Source organism: Melampsora larici-populina (genome assembly GCF_000204055.1).
Source record: "Melampsora larici-populina 98AG31 unplaced genomic scaffold MELLAscaffold_49, whole genome shotgun sequence".
Taxonomy (NCBI): domain Eukaryota; kingdom Fungi; phylum Basidiomycota; class Pucciniomycetes; order Pucciniales; family Melampsoraceae; genus Melampsora; species Melampsora laricis-populina.
In genome coordinates this window covers 493,705-515,221 of record NW_006768813.1, presented here as the reverse complement: position 1 = coordinate 515,221, position 21,517 = coordinate 493,705, and the positions used below count along the sequence as shown (strand labels likewise).

The window sequence follows — 21,517 nt, the reverse complement described above, 5'->3', positions numbered from 1 at the left end:
ATTGTCTATCTTTATAATAATAAATATGCTTTTCTTTTTTGGTTTGTGCTAGAAATTGGGATTAATGGAAACCTCCACATCGAACCTGCTGTTAATGAATTAAATCTTAACTCATTGATGTCTTGACCATTGTTTCATCCTTTGCAAACGATGTATTGTTTTCTTCTGACACTTTTTTCATTCTAAATACCCATCCATCAATTTAAGAAACCCTTGATTCAAATCAATCAAAAATCATTAATAACAATGATCACAATGAAACGACAACAACAGACAACAACAGTCTTGATCTCATCTAACTACACACAACTCGGTTAGACTATTTTTGCCATCTTTCCAACACTTTTTTATTAGAAATTAAAGGTTCGATACAAATTTAAATTCATTTATCAATCAAGCAAATCTGAATAAATTGCAAAATTTATAAAGTATCAAGAGCCGACTAAAACAACCAGTGAAGAATATTGAATGGAAGTTCACAACTTGTACCATTCAAGCGTTCAAAAGTTGGAATCAAAAGATCTTATGAACAATGAATCCTGATTCCAAATCGAATCAACAGAACTATGTGCCAATCTTGAGGCTAGCGATCAATCCTATTCCACCCAAATTGATGTCGCATCAACAGCAATTGGAAGTAAGTACTCTCTTGAAATGATTGAATCCAATCTGATTGCATCACTGACCTCTCTTGAATTGGTCTCACAAACACTTAGACCATATCATACAACCCAATCGAGATTAGAATTTTGAGCTCATTCAAGTCAAAGCCAAACACAAATGCACTCGACTGGCCTCAATCTGACCCAAACTCAATCTAACTTTGTAGCACATTAGATTTACTCAAGAAGATATATATTACTGGTTATGACAGCAGGATGAAGGTGAATTGAAGGCATGTGCACGATCATCAACATCTGTTTCCAAGCCAAATTTCTTACCTCTATGAATACTTGTACACGCGTACATATACAAGAGAAAGAACGAATCAAACTCAAAATTCAACGAGATCAACTAAAAGCTTGATTTGAATTTAAACCCAAGAAGAACCAAGCAAGACGTCAAGAACGTAAACAAGTTCAACTACAAAAGGAAGATCCAGAAACAGAAAAAGGTACCACTGAAGGTAAAGTATCAGAACATTGTAGTGATGATCAATCTTTCTTTTCCTGTCTATATACTATCAGAAAAAGACAATTGGACCCAATCACCATGTCAGTTTGGTAAAACTGTGGCCATCGCAATGACACTGACATTTTGAACACATTTCCGACTCCCTCAATTTCAACTTTTCTGTATTGCTCCAGATCAATCTTCATGACGGTCAAAAGCCCAGATCAATATGACTGATATCATCATCTGCAGATTGACATTCATTCAAAACATTCCAATCAAAACCAATTCCTCTCTTCACCACATATTGCCTATCGCCTATTGCCCATTGCCCTCAACCACCTCAACCTAATCCAATAAAACTTGATATCACTTAATCAATTGAATTTTATTCAAATATTGAAAAGAAACTATTGATATCATCAGAAATATTTTTCAATAAAACCACTTATTGAACACATAAGTTAAATCACAAACTGAAAGGATCTCAATCTCAAGCCATCAACTTGAAGATTTGATTAAATGCACTGTTACTGGTTGTCACTCTCTGTGTCAGGTTTGTGAAAAATGAGTAAAAATTGTTCAGACAGTTCTTTGTACGTTTTGATGAGGAAGAAGTTTTTTAAGCTTTGAGATTCATCTTTTTTTGTGAATCTATGGGACCTTACAGTGGCTGAACTTGTTTCATTAATCTGGATTCTCACATTTTGTATCTAATATTGTCATGTGAGCACATCTACAAAAGACCTCAAATCCAAGATCATATGTGAATTAGTCAAAATAGTCAACAGTTGGTTAACAATGGATAGTGATCTCATGGACCAAGACCAACCCAACCCAATTAATCCATATTTCCCCAACCAATATGAACTATTGAAATTTTCAATTTTACTTAATCCAATGGTACAAGATATTTAAACTGATTTGTGCTTCATACACCAATACATCATTAAAATCCAAGTGGCTAATATTCTACCTAGACTTGATCATGTCTTAATGAATTCATTAAGGAATCCAACATGGAGAAATTTGGATCTGAATGGGTTTCAGAGTTCCTTCTCAGGTGATGCAAGGAGACATTATGAGGATCACAATGAAGATGTGGCTTTGAGTTTGAGGCTACTTTGAGACAATGTACAAGAGCTTTGCTAATCCATGCTCAGGAACCTGTTGTGGGAACTGGATCATTTATACCTATGTCAATTTCAGACAGGAAGACATAGCTTCACCTGATTGCTGTTACTTCAAATTGGAGCCTTTGTGTCTCTGATTAGAGTTTTTGAGCAGGATACTATTTTTCCAGATTTTAGTATCAGTAAACACAATTCATTTTATCATAAAGTTTGATCAAGATTTCAGTTGTAATAATATGAAGATATCAAGCATTTGATTTGATTCCAATCACCAATATCTTGAGAGACTCAATGTTAATACATACTGGAACTACTTTATCTCAATGTATAAATTGTGTCAAGCTATCCAAATTTCAGTTTTTAAACTTCACCACTTTATCCAAGTTTGATAATTTGCAAAACTTCACTGATTTTGATATATCTTGCAGCAAATCCGAGATGCTGTAGTGGAATTCCAATCACCCTACTCAAATTCATTTGCTACAAAGGCACTTTTGTCATGATCATTCTTGGCATCCTTTCACTATCTTTATGTGATAAATTTTACAAATATTCTATCTGCTGTGACAATTGACCATTTCTCAGCAAAGCTTCACATTGTAAAGAACAAAATTGAATCTTGATATCTTTGTACAGTAGATCAAGAAATCTAAACAGTCAGACCCAAGTCAAAACATTTGAAAGAAATGGTTCAAAACATCTACGCAACCATCAGCTATTGATAGATCTTTGTAATCAGTTTGATTGTATCACAAGGAATGATTGATTTAGATTCAAGACAAATGATTTCTGAATGAAAAACCTGCTCTAAAAGGATGAGTTTGAAAAAGTAGATAACCAAGTGAAGATCAACTCAGGATACATGCTTGGCATCCATGTGCAATTTATGACTTCATACATCACCAGGTCCACAGCCATCAAACATAACTTGAATCCAAAAATTGGAGGCATCTTGGGACACATGTAAGCTTAGACTCTGGGTCTGAGGAGATGTCCTGAGGCTTCTCTTAGCCCCAAAAGAAGACTCAGATCAATTACTCGGACAAGGCATCCAAGGGTATTGCCATCCAAGGATACCTCGGATATGCTTGCATATGAAGATCCAAGGCATCTTTGTTGGTGCAGATTGATCAAGAAAATGACTTTTGAAATGGATTGTTGAAATTCAAATCTTTAGACAAAATGAAAGGCAAATGGCAAAAAAGGGAATACAATCATCACCTGAGGTAAGTAAGACAGGTTGGTCTGACAAGTTCATTGCCAAGACTTGGTGTATCATCAGTAGGAACTTCACTGCATTCATCTGCATAGCCCAAGAAACCACACCCACATTGTATGACTATCATTTTGGATCATTGATTGGCAATTTATAATTGTTGCACACAAGGAAAAATAATAAAGATAAAAACCTTAAATCTCTGATGAGACTGAAGAAGAAAAAATTTGTTAGGAACTGTTAGGGTTAGGTTTTGGGGTTAGGGGTTAGGCTTGGGGCAGGATACACTATAAATTATAATTTACACAATGTTCACCATGCAGTCATTCAGCATTTTAAGGTTTGTCACAAAAAGCACAAAACAGATGTGTCAAAGTTCAGGTGCGACTGGGAGTGCACCAATTCCTAAAAATATCTACAAAAACACCCCACAATCATTCTTCAGGTTGTAAGAAAAAATGTCAGTGCGGCGCCCGCCGCCCAATTGTGCTAGTAACAACTAATTATGACGAGCGTATTGAATGAAATAGTCACTGAAATTGAATTGTCTAGCTTAGAAAGGTAGAAAGAGGTTTTGATATTGAAAATAATGTAGGTGTAATTTTCCTAACAATCTGGAGAACGGGGGAAATGAGCACATCAGGCTACAAGGTACCCAATCTGGAGTGTAGGCACGACTGTGGTCCATTGGGGGAACCTGTCGATTTGCCATTTTGTTGCACATTGTCTTAGAGTAGCAAACCTTTCCTGTCGTCTTTGCCAGGTTTCCCTCCCCCTTTCACAGATTCCACTATGTTAATACATGTACCAACTTCAAAACATGTGGAATATTCACATGATCTGATCTAGTTGTCAAAACTACCATTGATCCTTTGCAATCCGAGTAAGCTGCCAGGATCTTTGTTCCCCATATGCTTTACCAGTACGTTTCTCACTTTAAAAACGTATTTTTGGCCATCTCTACTCGCATTGTTTGTGTAATAAAATTAATTAAGTAATCTGTGATCTACATTTTTGTATTAACATCATTTTTGAAATCCGTACAGAATACATTAAATTTTTTGTAGTGTTGGTATCTTTCTTTTTTCTTTTTCTTTTTGGTGAATTTGAATGTGGGTTATATTGTTGTTTGTTTGCCGTATGTCTGTGCTACAGTTTGCTGCCCTATTCAAGGTGGATTTCCCGTCCCAAACTCAAGAGCTCTTGGTCTGCACGATGTGTTTCCCCTAACTTAATTTGTCCAAAACGCATGCAGACAGAAGTCAAGGGGTAAATGTTGATCAATTCTTTGCAAAAGAACAAATAAGCATCCTTTCTTTCCAAAAATATATACATGGATTGCTTGCAATAAGAGGCTGAGTGTTCCAAAACTTGAAAATAAGGCAAAACAAAAGGCCGGCTTAGCATGCGTGTATTGTTCCAATAAAGTTGACAATATCATAATCAGAATGTTCCAGGGCTTCATCTGTCTGGTTGATACAACAAGTTTTGAGGTTTAGGGATCGACTATTCTAGTGATATCAGCAAAAATTGATCATTTGTATATGTCTCTTAGACACTTGGCACTCTTGTTCATTTTCAAGCTTATAATAAATCATCCCGTGCTACTGTGTACCCTTGTGTACCAAAGATTCTGGCTCCTGTTGGCATATCAACTATTTTGGTAGGGTTTGCCATCAAAATGCACTGATTACACTTAAAGGGTCAAAGATCAGGGCATCGAGGTCATGTTTTTGCTGTCAAGGAGTCCATGCTTGGATGACAAGAGTATTTGGGATGGTTGTTGTTCTTTTGATAGGTGCAAATAATTTATTGAGGTTTCTTCTAAACACTTATTCAACGGATACGGCATTCCACACAAGTGTGTTGCTGTTGGATCCCTCATTGTTTTGTTCAATAGTTTCAACTTCATTCAATTTGACTCCAGACTCACTCGCTTTTTCTAAACCCCTCTAATTTTCCTATCAATTACGCTTAACTCTTATCACACAAATCTTTCCCATTGTACCTACGTACTTTCTGGCTGTGTTGGCATTAGATATTTTCCATTAGCTAGTGAACTGATACGTATAAGCAACAAGAACCCCTTTGCATGTCAGTACTCCACAATCAATCTCTTAGAGAATACCCCGCTCACAACACTCCAGTTCTTCTCCGTGTCATTGCTTAATCAAATTACTTAAACACCCCAGGAACAGCAACCCTGATAGCGCACCACTCTTGAACTTTTGCACTCCAACTTTTTGAACGTGTCAGCAAATCGTTCTGTAACCCCAGTTGCTTGATCAACTTAGTTCACCATCAAATGGGAGATCACATGTGTAGGTACTAATACCATATTCATTGATATTGAGTCTGATCACTGACAAATCTCCTGATCCAATCAGTATGCATTTGCACCTGCTCAAAAGGTGTGACTCAAACTTGTACGGGTGAGGATGGACAAATAATTCAAGGCCTGTTTCAATCACAGAGGACTCAATTGAAGCACCACCAAAATGAAATTCAACATCCTTGTCTCACTTTTGATCCACCTTTAACACCCTTACAAACAAAGGAAATAAATCAACAAGAGGATGTCTCCACATCTGAACCGGAGAATAATGCTCACTCATCAACTTCTGGCAAGTCATGTATTAGTCAAGCATTCCTCAATACCCTGCTGATCTCTTCTGATTTTCTTTGGGACTTTAGTCATTACCCTTATCTGTGTTTTCCTTGCTTGGCTCCATTTATTCTACGGTCAGCTTTCTGAATTGTCAGAAGGCTTGCAAATTTATACTTCATATAGCAACCGTTGTCCAGCATAAAGCCAAAGAAGCCAAACAAGACAACTACAATCAAGTTCCTAAAGACATTTGCACAACACTTAAACACTTAGCAGTCATACCAGAATTACATGAACAGATTTGTTGTCCTGTTTGTTTCACTTTGTATACACCTGCCAAGGCACCTCAAGTTTGCACTTATACAAAATCACCAAATGCTCGAGTGTGCAGCAAGGATCTTTTCACAGTAAAACCAATGTATATATCACTCTGTAACACCGGAGAAAGTCAAAGTCACAAGCCAAGTCACTTTCTTACAGTACCACCCATAAACATTGGAATCCCACAGAATGTCTTTGTCACACAGAGGCTAGGATCCTGGCTTGTGTGGTTCATCAGCCAACCATTGATTGAGGACAGTATTGCCAATTGGTTGAAGGAACTTGAAAGCTCATCAAATTCCAAGATCTCAGACATACAACAATCAGCAGCTTGGAAAGACGTAACCTGGCCATCTGATCCAATTCCATCAGATCTATCAGGTTCTACAAATACTTCCCCACCTCCAGTAAATCTACTTCTCTCCTTTCTTATTGATTGGTTCAATCCACGCGGTAACAAGACTGCTGGGAGTCAACAGTGCATGGGCGTCATGGCCTTCAATTGTCTCAACCTGAGGCCTTCTCTGTGTAACTTGACTTGAGATACCTGCATGGCTGGCATCACACCTGGACCAAATGCACCTGACACAGACACTATATCACATATACTCCAAGGCTTTGTTGATGAGCTGCTGGTTCTGGAACATGGTATCAATATCCCAACACACAAGTATCCTGAAGGGAGATTGGTTTGGGTGAAACTACTGACAGTGTTGTGGGATTCAGTTGGGATGCACAAGGTTGGAGGATTTGCCTCACATTCAGCAAAGCTATACTGCCCATGGTGCTGGGCAACGAAGGTGGACATTGGGCGGATGATCATTTCAAACAAGAGGCTGAAGGAAGAAGTTGTCAAAGCATCATTTTGTTCAAAAGCTAGTATCACGGTCAGCAACAAGGAGAAAATCTTTTCTGAAACTGGGATTCGCTGGTCGGAGCTGACCAGGCGTACTTATAGAGATCCAGTGCAAGACCTCCCTCTTCATGGTGTGATGCACAATTGGCTTGAAACAGTCTAACATCAACACTTCCGCTTCAGATGGGGGTTTGTCATCTATAATACATCTCAAAAGGCCAACATGAAGAGACCAAAGAGAGATAAAGGGTGCAAAAGCACTGGTCCACCTAGAAAACAAGTGATGTATGAAGAGGGTAGTGGGAATGTCTTTGATAGAAATGAGGAAATGGGTGATGATGATGAGGAAAATGATGTAGAACTTAACGCTGGATTGAAGGGGGGGCTTCTATCATTATCCGACATTCATCTTTTCCAAAAGCGGCTGAAGGATGTCGTCCTTCCATCTGGAATCACTTGCCTTCCACTCAACCTCGGTGAAACCAAACATGGGAAATTGAAGGCTGCCCAATTGCACAGCCTGTTTGCATACGTGATTCCCTTAATTATCCTTGAGCTATATGTGACAGACGTAGAGGACCTTCCAGCCGACTCAAACATGTGAAGCATTGTTTTCAACATAGCTTACTTGACGCAATGCCCCAACATTGTATGTGCAAAGAGTGTCTCAGAACGTGATGCACAGAACTTTGAAATCAATGATAGAAAATACCACCTTTTTTCAAAGAAAATTTTTCAAGGCCTTGTCACAAAGCCAAATCATCACTCCGCACTTCACATACCAGACATGATCCAACGGTGGGGTCCTCTTGGGCAAGTGGCTGAATTTTCAGGAGAACGCTTGGTTGGGGTACTGAAAAATGTCCATACTAATATGCATCTAAGTGAGTTGGTTCATCCTCTTGTGATGCGCTGGCAAAATGACTTACACATTTTTTTCTATTTCAATTTTACAGGTGAGATGGATAAAACAATGATGCAAAGGTTTTGTCAGTTGCAAAGACTGATGTCAGATCATCCTATCACCAAAGAAGTCTCCCTGAATGACAACATGCAAATGAACCACCATAAACTGGCACACCTCAAAGCAAAGAGGATCGAGCTGAAAGACGAGGACTACAAAGCCCTTCTTTCTCACGTCCAATAAAAGTTACCCAAGGCTAGAGATCATCAAAATCTTCCACATACGCCTGATGCTAAAATCTTACATCCATATGTAGCACCCAAGTCAGCATTGAGAGTCTCTGAGTATGTTTCAGTCTCAGTCCTCAAACCCGACCATTGTGTTGAATTCAAGTTAGATGGAAAAGTGTGATATGGTTTTTCAAGACAAATATATAATTATTGCACCCCTCAAGACACATGGGAGACTGTGTTATTATTCAACACAATTCAAAATGATTTCCCCAAGGATCTTGATTCACCCTCAAAAGATTTCCGCTATCATAACACTAAAGGCACAACCCAGTTTCTCGGCGAAACTGGATTAAACCCCTAAGGCCTTAACAGGTGGTCCTAAGGCCTTAACAAGTGGTGTGGTACACCTAAAGGCTAAGTACCAAACTTTAATTGTGCCTCCTTCTCCTCAGCTGTTTCCCTTGACCACTCCATTTGATCGGATTGATTACACCAATTAAGGCACGCTTTGGTGGATGTGTCCACGGGTTGTGAACTGAATCGTGACAGGTGGGATACACATGTCACGCTCGAAGAGCGACAATCTGGAAGAGAAATTATCCAAGTTCAATTCCCTCTTACAGTTTTGACGCACCTTCGCACCTTCGACAGTTCCTCTCAAAACTTAAAGTCTTCAATCCGTCTCAAGTTTCTCTTATTAATTATCGAATTAATCTTAATTTCAAATTCAAGAAAGAAAACGGATCAAGAAACTTAGCACGTCAAAGATAAATTAAGTTCAATAATACAAGATCAATAAAGTTTGAGAAAACAAGTTCACAAGAATAACACAATGTCATTCCTAGGACAAATAAATCAGACTGAAGGAAATTTGAACGCAGTTCTAACTCGAGCTCAAGCAGCAGCTACGGGGATAAGACCAGGAAACCGTCTGATAACACCGAGGAGAGGAACAGGAGGCAGACCAAGGAGCAACACGTCACATAGGACTCCGACAAACCTTAGGAAAAAACGCCCAGAGAGACCAAAAGGCTTACGGAAGACCAGAGAGGTCAGAAGATCGAAAGAGACTCAGCAAAAGGAATTTCAAGAAAATCAACAAGAGGAACTTCAAGAAAACCAAGGAGAAGAGGAATGGAAAGGAATCAGTGAGGAGGAGGGAGGTGGAAGTGGAAGCGATGGAGGAACTAATAGTGTGCAGTCAACACACCAGATAGGTAAGCGGTTAAACTGTTTAATCCTTTATTTACACGTAATTGTTTCACTCCCACAATCCAAATTCCGCCCCCATAATCCGAGCTTTGTCAAATCATTTTTTCTAGACCTTCATCACCCCAGTCGTGATTCTCCAACTCCATACTCCACATCTTTCTTCCTATATCATTCTTGGTTCAAAGCCACAACACCTCACATGTGCTTGTTCATATCGGGCGATCAAGCTCCTAAACAAATCTATAAAATAAAAGACACCCGTGGGAATCAACACAATGTCAGCCAACATATAAGGTGTGACGTGTGAGAACCACGAAAAAAGAAATTACCTTCTTGTTATTTTATCCAAAAGATTTGAAGTAGGGACGATACGTACACGTGGAGGACGTTTTATGCCTGGCCCGGCTTCTAATAGGTGCCCAGCCAGGCCAGGCTTACAGTTGGTGTCCACTAGCCTGATCCGGCTCAAAAAATAGAGATCCAGCCAGACCCGGCTTACAATAGGAGTTCATAACTAAGACTACCGTAGTAGCAATTCCAAGGAAAATCAGAACAAGAAACTGAATGCTGGCGGCGGTGTCCTTTAAAACAGATCCTCGAAGAGAAGCGCTAGGAACCCTTATCCAGGAGGCGTACGACCGAGGTGACGACGCAGAGGCTACCTCTTTGCTGAAGGTGTTGAACAAGGGTGGCGGCCAGGCGAAACAACCAAATCCTTACGTCATGGACAAGGATGAAACCCGCTCGAACAAGTCGGACGGAACGTCGGTGGCATTTGTGCGAGAGGTAGTGCCAAACAAGATCACTGTTCAGCAACCAACTCAGACACAGCCGATTCAGACTCAAGTCGACCAAGCCATCCCCCAAGCTCCCGCCCTAAACATCAGAAACACGGAGTTACTGGATCCAGCAACCTGGTTCGAAGGAGCGTCCTCCAAAGAGGAATCAGACAAAGCCTACGCAATCATGAGCTCGAAGAAAGGAACGCTCGAGATGGAGAACGGGGACGTGATTCACAATGGGCGAATCCTGAGGAGTGGAAACGCACAAATGAAAGAGTCGTTAGCGCCCCTATCTCCGGGTTTAACAATTATTCTAAAAGGTCTCACTTCGTACATACAACTCACCGTGTTCGACAAGGAATGGTTAATTAAAGATCAGAAAGCGTGGGGTGAAGCCAGGATATATGGAGGAGACGCTCCAGTGGAAGAACTCACGATAGACTTCGAGGTGTGGGGAGATTGTATGGAATTGTTCTGCTCTCACCTGGTGGCATGCGGTTGGGGACCTATTGCTGAGCGATTCAAAGGCCATGTGGCGGTGGTGAAAAAGCTACGGAAGGACTTCGGCTGGATGGTGGCATTGAGGCATTGTAGGCTGGTTCGTCAAGGGGTTATGCGCAAAACCGTCGACAAATCTATTGGAAATTACACCGAATTACAAGAAAAATTGTTAGTGGAGGCCAAAACAACCGCCGAGAGCTACAATGAGCGGCACTATAGAACCAATCCTTACGCACCGGGGAGGCCAAAAGCCAACATCTGCCCGTTAACTAACAAAGCAAAATCAAACGCAACTTCTACCTCAACCTACACCACTCCCACGACTGAAAACCGCCACGCGTACACCAGTAATTACAAGGGAAACGGAAAAAGGGGGAAAGGAAATGGTTACAAAGGACGCCATGACGATGGTAGGAGACGGGAGGACTGGAAACGTGACGGACGTTACGCTGGAGATCGATACGCTGGTGACCGATATATTAGGCACAGAAGCAGAAGTCGAAGCCCCGATCGAAGGGATAAAAGTGGAAACCCCGTAAAGGGAAGGAAGGCGTAAGCTTGATTGTCCAATGCGGCGTTGCGTCACACATACGTGGTTGAAATGAAGTCCAAGAGACAATTGCCACAAGAGAGAATAGTGACTAACGTGTTTTTTAACAAAACCGTGTTCCAAAATTGACTAGATCCCCATTGCCTAAGAACCCCACGCAAAGGTTAGCTGAGGACCCTCTTTGTAACCAAAGAGAGACAGACCAAGCCCCATCGCCCGCATCAGAAACCAATGCCCGGGACACACGTCCTTTCATGAAGTCGTCACCCCAAAGTCTAACAACTCAGACATCAAACGCTAGCCCTGCCCTTGATCTTTGTCAAAGATCAGTACGAATCCCAGAACCATGGGATAAGGATACCCCAGGGTTAAGAAAGACAGGACGGGTGTGGCCAGAACAACCTTCGTGCGAGATGAACCTATCGGCATGGAGAGAAGAGTTAAGGCGGTACCGTCTGGATCGGAAATATCGTCACATTATGAGAGGGTTCGAGCACGGTTTTGACCAAGGAATCCGGAACGCTAAAATACAAGGAATGCGATTCTTCTGCCCAAAAAATCACAAATCAGCCTTATTAGCAAGGGAAAAAATAGAAGAAAACTTTAAACTCGAAGTAGAACAAGGTAGGATGTTTGGGCCTTGGACGAAGGAAGAAACTTACAGGAAATTTGGCTTCTTTCGCACTAACCCGTTAGGCGCGGTGGTAAACGGAGACGGTTCCTTTCGTCCAATAAGTAACTTGTCTTATCCTGAGGACGACCCAGAAATTGAGTCAGTAAACTTTAGGGTAGATAAGGATGACTTTGAAACCACATGGGATGATTTCAAATCAGTCGCCTGGTTTATAACAACTTACAAAGGAAAACTGGTTTTAGGCGTCTTTGACTGGGCAAAGGCCTATCGCCAAATACCGGTTGCAATGGACCAGTGGAGATTCCTAATGATTCTAGATTTCGAAGATTACGTTTACGTCGACACGAGAGTTCAGTTTGGCGGAGTAGGAGGATGCGGTACTTTTGGGGAAGCCGCTGAAGCATGGAAAGAAATAATGATCATAAAATTTAACTTACTTAAAGGCTTTTGTTGGGTGGACGACACCCTTTTCGTCAAACCGGCGGACGGGTCAAACACAACTACCATGCGTCAGATAGCAGCAGCCAGTCAGGAATTAGGCGTTGAAACTAATGAAAAGAAGTGGAGAGAATTCAGCGCAGAACAAAAATATTTAGGTTTTATTTGGAATGGAGAAGACAAAACGGTGTGCTTACCAACGGAGAAGATAGAATTAAGGATGGAACAAATAAAAGAATACGCACACAAGGAGAAGCAATCCTTTAAAAATACCGAGGTGCTGGTGGGTAGACTGAACCACATTACATTTGTTTTTCCACAAATGAGAGTATACACATCGGCAATCTATCGAATGATGAAAAACTGGGGGAATAAGTACGCGCTGCGACATCTATCTCCGGAAATCAAGGAAGACTTACAAATTTGGTTGGAAACATTAACCAAAGCTGATCCTTTACGGGTCATCCCGAAACCCGAAGTCCGGAACGTCGGCTGGGTAGGTGACGCTTCAACCTCTTACGGAATCGGGGTGATTATTGGAAAGAGATGGTCACAATTTAAATTGAAAGATGGATGGAGAGACCCAGACGAAAACGGAGACAGACGCGGAATTGCGTGGGCTGAGACTGTCGCCATACGAATAGGACTTTTGATGATAGAGTTGTTGGAAAAGGTGGAAGGACGAAATTACTCAGTCCTGACAGATAACACCGTAACGGAAAATGCAGTGGTAAACGGGAAATCGAAGGATCCCCTTGTGAACACGGAATGGAAGGTTATACAAGAACGCCTCATATCTAAGCAGTACGCAGTTACAGCAAAGAGGGTAGTGTCAGCGGATAACGCAGCCGATGCACTGTCCAGAGGAAAGGTGTCAAGGAAAAGGAAAATGGATAAGTTGTGGATAGACTTACCTGGAGATTTACATAGATTTTTGCAACAAATGTAAGACGTAGAAGCACCCACAAAAGCCGCTAAGAGCGAGCTGATTAAAAACCTTGAGTTCAAGACAAGCCATTGGTAGTAAGCGACAAGAGACGGTGAACCGTGTCGAAGTCTTCGTGAGATCCGTATAGTCCAATGAGAACCCCAACCTCCAACTCGGGAGAGAGGGTGAGACAGATAAAATGACGACACTCGGATTAGAAGGGAGCTCCTAGGAACGGAAGCGATCAAAAGTCTGGTCCAAGAGAAAATGACAGGTTCGTAACCATTTCAGTACGGACCAGACAATGCCCCAGCAAAAGAAGATACGTCGGAACCACGCAACGTCTCACCCAGACGACGTCCCAGGTTATTTTGGCAGAGCAGCTAAGAAGTCGTCAAAACCAGGGGCACATTTAGCTATCGGAAGCTGGGCCAGAACAACTCTTTCCGGTTATTCATCAGGCTTATCGAAGTATATCGCTTATGTAGAATCGACAGGGAGAAAATTTGATGAGAACGAGCCAATAAGCAATCAGGAGATATACGGTTTTATCACTTGGGCGGGAAGAACAAAAGTAGATGTGCCTAACCCACCAAAGAAGCCAATCGTAGCTAAAACGATTGATAAATATATCGACGGCATAAACGCCTGGCATATTGTGAAACATCTCAAGAAAATCACCGTCGATAACGATATAATCAAAATGTTGATACGAGCTACAAAGCGGGAAGAAGAAGGCATCGTGTTAGAATCTAGTAAGAGGCCAGTCACGGTACAGAAGCTTTATAAATTACTAGTGGAATCGTATGGAAAATCAGAAACCCATGACTTGGTAGCAGACATCGGTTTAGTAGCTTTCTGGGGTATGATTTGGTTAGGTGAAATATTCAGAACCAAGAAGTCAGATGGAGCGATCTTAAATCATCATGTTGAATTTGGTGAATCTGGAAAGGGGAAGTGGGCAAAGATTCATTTGCGGAAAGGAAAAACGGCTTCGCCAAACGAAATTCAAATTATTCACTTACAAGCACAACCCTCCGTTCTCGATCCGGTAAAAGCCCTGGAAAGGATTCTCAAGAGAAATCCAGAAAAGGGAAGAGAATTGTTCTTGTTCCAATGCGGAGAGGGACTTTTGATTAAAAGGGTTTTCATAAAACATGTAGAGAAAGTGTGGGGAAAAGCTACTTTAGACAAATGGTCTGGACACTCCTTTCGTGTAGGAGGTGCCTCTTTACGAGCGAATTTGGGAACAAAAGAGGAGGTTATTAAGAAAGTCGGACGATGGAAGTCAGAATCTTTCAAGTGTTATATAAAAGAATTTACGGAGGAAGAAATACGAAAAACGAAGTTGTTTTTAGATACCATCAAACTGAACAATTGAGTCTACCATTAGTTCCAGAAATAAGGTTTTGGTAATATATGCAGAGTGTCAAATGAAACTCAAACTTTATAACTCAACGCAGCGCGTGCAGGGGAAAACTTCCGAAACGTACTTCTGGAAGCTTGTTGAAGTACAGCGCCAGATGGTTTAGCCATGCAGTAAATGGGGTTGCCCGTCAGGCCAAGGACGGCATGACTGCACCATACCTTCCTCGGAAGAGGGTCAACGGGAAAACCCCATCTAACTGGCAAAGGAAACCCGAAAGACGAGCTTAAGGAGGTTGGTTTCAAAAACCAACGCTTGGTTATCGAAACCAAAGATTTGGTTCAGGCAAACCATAATCTTGGTTTGAGAAAACCAATCCGACAGCCCGCTTCGCGCGCTTTCCCATTTAGCTCTTTCCTCACCTTGAGGCAAGGAAAGAGCAAGGATGGTGATAAAATATATCAATCATAAGTAAAAGATGTGATATATAAATCACTTAACATGTATGAATATAATTCATGTCTAAGAAGAGTGAACTTAGAGAGTGGAGTTAGGCTGTTTACATCCCCTGCTATACTCATTCATTTTCAAATGATACCATTTATCCGCCGCACCGTCTTGCCTTACTGGAATTAGATATTGAAATTATCCAGGAATACTCACCACTGCCAATCACACTCAATCTGCGTACAAGTTTACAAGACTTATTATCAACTATTCTCACATTTGCCTGAAGGACATCATTGCTTATTACTTTATCATCAAGTTCACCTCAATCACCTTCATCTTCAACGCCTTCAACCATTCCGGCTTTAGATCAAGCAACATTAAATCCTATACATTCCACTTTAAATTGAATTCAAGAAAATCTATTCAAATCTAAATTTCTCATTCCAATCAATCTAAAACCAAATGTAAATTCAACCTTCAATGAACTCTTTTCAAAATCATGGGTTCCAAATTCAACAGCAGAAGTTTTATTTATGTATCAAACACTTGACAAGATCAAATGTTTGTTGATCATCAAATTTAGTATCTCCAGGTGTTTGTATGAAACCAGAAGATGAAGATATCAATTTTATGCATTAAGAGAAACATATGAAGAAGTAGGAATGGATTTTGAATCCTGTATCTACTAATCAATTGTGATCTGAGCCTGTATCCCCACCCACTGAAAACAGGTATTTGATTTGTACTAGAACTGAGGTAAGCTTTTCATTTACCCAAACTTATCTCAATCCCAACATCTATTCAATCAAGCTGATTTTTAAAATCCTTGATCATGATGTAGATATCTGGTCAAAAAAACTTGGGATCGTGGATTGGATGATTACATCAAAGATGCATATCTAAATGACAAAGTCGGTTTTTCAATCAATCCACTCAACCTATCTAATTTTCCTCATCACTATTCATCATCTTCCTGTTTTCAATAGCTACAACTGATTTCTTGCCAGGGTCTAGGACTGGACCGAAATATTTATCAATTCACCATTCTACCTGCCTACCTATCCGAGACGATCTGAGATATCTTGAAGCAGCTAACGAAAGAAATACCCGTATCCAACAATCTTGAATGAATCGCTTTCTACATTTTTATAATTTTGTGTATGATACTCTATGAAATCGATCCACGGACCAAATCACGAGATTAACAACGTACTCGGAAACTTTGCATTAGTGTCAATTGATTTGCTTGATATGTTTGTTGTCTTTCAAGATCTCGATGCATCTTCAAAAGCAACACAACAAATCATTGAAACTGTACCTAACTGCGATATTGATTCATGTGTACAATCTTTTGAACCAATGAGTTTGGTACCGTCAACCAAGGCACGACTTGACGGTAAGGTCCATGAAGGAGGCGCACGTTGTAGTAGCTATTAGCATATGCTTATAGCTCGCCAGCAGTGGCGTGCAGAAAACTTTTCACCTCTCGCAGTGAAAGTTCATTCTCACTTTCGCACGCCACGATCAACTAGCCTCGGAACTCAGAAAGTCCATCTGTTCGACTACGACTTGCAATACTTGTTCTATCTGATTTCATTCACAAATAGATCATAAAGAAGAAACTCAAAGTTATACAAATCAGAGAACACCTAGCCGGTACTCGAAATATGGTAACTTTTGTAGAAGAATTGGCTGAGTACAGAAGGCGGGCAGTGGAAGCAGTAAGAAATGGCGAAACCGGTCCACGACTCAGGAGCAGGTCCAGGAACCGAGCCAGCGGAAGCCATCACGACAACGGTGAGGACGAACAACCCGCACGCGATCAGAACGAGGACGACAAAGTGGTCTTTGAAGACGTCGCTAGTAATCCGGATCCAGAATGCACCAAACCAGGCAACTTCGGACCGGCGGGATTGATCTGCCCTTTCGGAACACCTGCAGCGAACCAACATGCAAGAATCAGGCAAGAGAAGGAATTGTCAGCGAGCGATAGCGAACTGACAGACGAGGAAAAAGGCAGTGATACCAGGAGAGACCACCAACCTGACGGTAAGTAAAAGAGAAACCTACCTACACCCCGTCGCCCCAACCAGGAGTTATTCCGTCCCATCCACCGTCACACACCTCCTTCTCCATCCATTCACCGTTCCCTACGTCACATGGTACACTCGTCCTCCTGTCCTCTTGTCCAACACACACCGTTTTATAGAAGTCCCGGAAGGGCACACCCGGCAAAGCCAAGGCTGCTGGAGCTATATCCAAGTTTTAAGTCCCGGGAGGGCACATCCGGCATGGCCGAGGCAACTGGAGCTATATCCAAGTGTTTTACCCAAATCCCTTTCCATATCCCTTTCCAAAAATCCCAAATGGGCAATCCTCAGGAGAAGAGGAAGAGCCAAAAGACGGGGCTCGAAATGAGAAATTCCGGCAAGACCAAGGCAGCTGGAGCTATATCACCTGTGTGTTACAGATCCCACGATGAAACATCGTGACATCTGTGTGAAATGCTACGGTGTTGTACCGTAGTCTGCTGCACAGAACTCCCAGCACTCTGGAATAGCTGACTTGTCATCTAAATTCAGACAAGTCACCCTTTCACCCATCCTCACCCACCCAGTACACACGCACTACATACCAGATTCACACAGTGGCCACCTATGGGCACACTTAAACACAGATGACCCATTCACACAACAGAGATAACATGTCCACCCAACTTTACATACACATATTCCCACCACCCACCCAATTGTTTTTCCCAACAAAATGACCAACCCAATTAACGGATTCACCCCACCGCAATAAAATCCTTCCCACTACACTTCAAGCCAAACCATTACCTCTGCACACCACCACTTCGACTATCCATACTCCTCAAACATGAGCCACCTCAACAAACCAACGATCACCAATTCTAACTCAAACCCATTCAATTACCCCAACCCCATACCTCCACCGTCCACCGATACAACTTATCCTGATCTGACATTGATTGAAACGTACATATTCACTCATGCCGCACATAACGGATTTGAGATCTCCATAGGCGACACCCGCAAGAACCACATGAAATACAAGTGTAGTTTAGGGCCACACGGACACAAGACCAAGGCATCGACCAACCCATCCACCGCTTCTCTGCCAACTGTCGCCAAAACCTGCCCATACAAGGTGATTGCACGCCGTTCTCCAACCACACACCAATGGCGAGTCGAGATCATTGTTGGTACACATGATCATCCTCCACATTCAAAACCCCCAGTTGTCCGAAAACCACCGAAGAGCCGCAAACAACCAATCGACAATGAAATCGACAACGGCCAGGTCGAATCTGAAAAACCACAACCATCCCACCCTGCTCAACTCACCTCGCAATCGCACTCGCAACCAACCACAAGTCAGTACAACACTCTACTCACCCAGTTGGATCAACTTACGGCCGGTACCCGAGCCCGTCTCCTGGAGCGCTTCCTACGCGACTGCGAAATTGCACGTGATCTCATGTCTGAATCACATGGAAAGGTTGAACCGGATCCGCCTTTGCCAAAAGCCCAAGTTACAGGTTTAGGTCTCAAGACAGTCGCCTCAAAAGTAGATATTCCCTCGCCCATTCCAACCCCAGATGGCTTAGAGTCCGATCCCAATGATGAAAGGAGAACAAAGAAAGCACCCAACGTCAAAGACAGCACTCGAACTCAAATCACATCAGGAGATCTGACTTCACAGCAATCGGACACCCACCCAAATCTCACTGTGCCTTCCAACTCAGAAGTCGAGTGTCCTGCACGACCCACCGAAAACCAATCCACTGACGCCGTCAAGCGCCCTTCTTCCTACCAAGAAACACGAAAATCACAACCAGCTCAAATCATCTCAGCGCACAACAGTCCTATCGCAACCACCCAGGCCTTACCAGAAAATCGAACTCCTGATCATACCCTTTCCGGCGTTGCAGACATAACGATTCCTCCAACTCGATCGGATTGTTCATCTCATCAAGCGGACGATCTTAATGTCATTAATTCATTAATCCAAGTGCATGCCAGTCCAATTCCATCATCCTTTCAATTGACTCAACCACCACACAACCCAACAGTAAATAGACCAACGGATGATGAACGAACCAATTTACACCACGATGATCCTTCATCAAAGTCAAAGGGATGTCAATCAGTGAAGGAGCACGAGCTAACCTCAAGCACCTTAACCAATGCAACTATTATCAATCGGTTACTTCCCCAAATTTGTCCCGCTAGTACCTCTCTAGTAGAAAAAGGTAAGTTGTTGATATTTTTATATTCATGCACAAAATACTATTATTACATATAGCTAACTTGCAAACAAACTTTGCAGAATCTGCTTCTTCACCACTCCCCATGTTTGATCCGTATGATATACCCTTGAAGCATGAAAAAGTCGATCACAACCATATTGAACCGAGTCCGATAGTTTTCACCCAACAAGCGGTACATGTAGGATTGCCAGCCTCGCAGGATAATCCGAAGGTCGATACATTCATTGCAGATACCCACGGTACCTCACAAGCACCCAAAGCTAAATCTAAATCTCGCAAGCGCAAGATCGATGATGATGGCCTTCAACTTCCTACGAGAGTCTCTGCACGACGCAAAGCTGCTGAAGAAACCAAGGTCACCACTGATGATGGACAACCAAAGGTATGATAATTACAAGTATCATCCGCCCAGCCTCTGCTAATGCAGAACCCTTAAAAGCCCAGACAGCGTTGACAGAGACCAGCAAAGCTGTGATTGACCAGACCGATACTGCAGACGGTTCGAGCAAGGAAGCGTGTAAAAGCAGGCGGTTGCAAAAATCCAAAGTGTGTAATATAATCACTTCCAACTTTCAATCGTGTCTCCATTTCCCTCACACCAATTACTCCATCCCGTTGATCAGTACCTGAAACATGTGTCACCAGAAGAATTAAAACAGGCAGAACAGATTGAAATGACGGTGTTGCAGGTAGATATCTTCATTCATAGTTGTAATATTGAAAAAGTTACACTGACTCAACCTTTATCATTGGTACAGCAATGGCCCTTCCTCGAAGATATCCCTCGTTATATATTCCCTTTTATCAAATCGGCCACTGATGTACCCGGCCTAGGACTTTGTGCGTTTGCAGCTGTGGCAGTATCCATTGGACGAAACGAAGATGAAGGAACATCAGTTCGACTGGAGCTTTCAGAACATGTTCACTCAAAATACGACTGGTACCAGCAAAATTTACCTGTCATCTCAGGTGACAACATTGACATCACCCGCATCACTTCAATTTTGGACACAAAGGATCTCATAACAGACCATAGTCAATGGTATCCCATGCCTTCCGGTGCTTTTATCATAGCTAATACATATCAGCGCCCTGTTATATATTACAACCCTTCTGATGCGATGTCTACAGTTGTATTTCCATGTTTTTCACCACTCGACCGGAATGTTTCACCCATCATCATAGGTTTCATCAGGCGCTCTCACTTCATCCACCTCGATATCCACCTATCCAGCTCCACACCCATACCTTTCCTTCATCCAGAGTGGACGAATCTGCACCTACCCATTGCCAACGATTGGTCTGAGTTGTATATTGATAACATAGATGTATTCTGTTTTTCAAAATGGCAGAGGGAGTGGATCGCCGATCAAACAGAAAAAACTCACCCACGTGCAAACTCGGTTTCTGTAACTTCTGATACAGATACCGAATAACCCTGATGGAATTTTACTGATACGTGCAGACCTGCGAAATAAATATTGTATAAATTTGTATAAATTGTCTACATCATGCTTGTAAAGACTCATACCTGACAAGTCAAAAACGTTCATCGAGGTTTATTGACAAATAGCAGAAGCCCCCAGAAGCCCCAACTGAGTAGTAAGAGAACCATTACCAAGTTAGACTCACTCAGGTCAGGTGGACTTTTGGGCCAAGTTTTATCTGAGGTGATAGATAAATTTATCCCGAGGTGAAAATTTCATTTGCAATGATAAGCTGTGCATACGTTGAGTGAAAAATAAATTGATAAAGTAACTTTGGCATCTTTCACACCTGAGGCATTCAGATTTGGATTTGTTTTTCACACGGGTCAAATTCCTTAAGTGTGAAAAAATTTCCCCACTGTGGGAAACACTATGAGAGGCCAACCCACTCCCTGAATTGTCATTCCCACCGTGTGAAACATAGTTTCCCCACTGTGGGAATGACAATTCACCCAGTAGTTTAGCCTCTCATAGTGTTTCCCACAGTGGGA

The 21,517-nt window shown here is 41.9% G+C and overlaps 3 protein-coding genes across 3 annotated transcripts; all 3 read left to right on the top strand.

The window, feature by feature from the left end:
* Positions 1-7,470: 7,470 nt before the first annotated feature.
* On the top strand, positions 7,471-7,851 carry MELLADRAFT_111001 (uncharacterized protein; the record flags this gene model as incomplete). The annotated part of the gene is made up of 1 exon (XM_007415251.1): positions 7,471-7,851. The coding sequence occupies one exon, from the start codon at positions 7,471-7,473 to the stop codon at positions 7,849-7,851; it is 381 nt and encodes a 126-aa protein (XP_007415313.1).
* Positions 7,852-10,160: 2,309 nt separating this feature from the next.
* MELLADRAFT_92159 (uncharacterized protein) lies at positions 10,161-11,435 on the top strand (the record flags this gene model as incomplete). The annotated part of the gene is made up of 1 exon (XM_007415252.1): positions 10,161-11,435. One exon carries the CDS (start codon positions 10,161-10,163, stop codon positions 11,433-11,435), a length of 1,275 nt encoding a protein of 424 aa, XP_007415314.1.
* Positions 11,436-16,912: 5,477 nt separating this feature from the next.
* Positions 16,913-17,663, top strand: MELLADRAFT_67079 (uncharacterized protein; the record flags this gene model as incomplete). The annotated part of the gene is made up of 2 exons (XM_007415253.1): positions 16,913-17,294; positions 17,455-17,663. 2 exons carry the CDS (start codon positions 16,913-16,915, stop codon positions 17,661-17,663), a joined length of 591 nt encoding a protein of 196 aa, XP_007415315.1.
* Between the last annotated feature and the right edge of the window lie 3,854 nt (positions 17,664-21,517).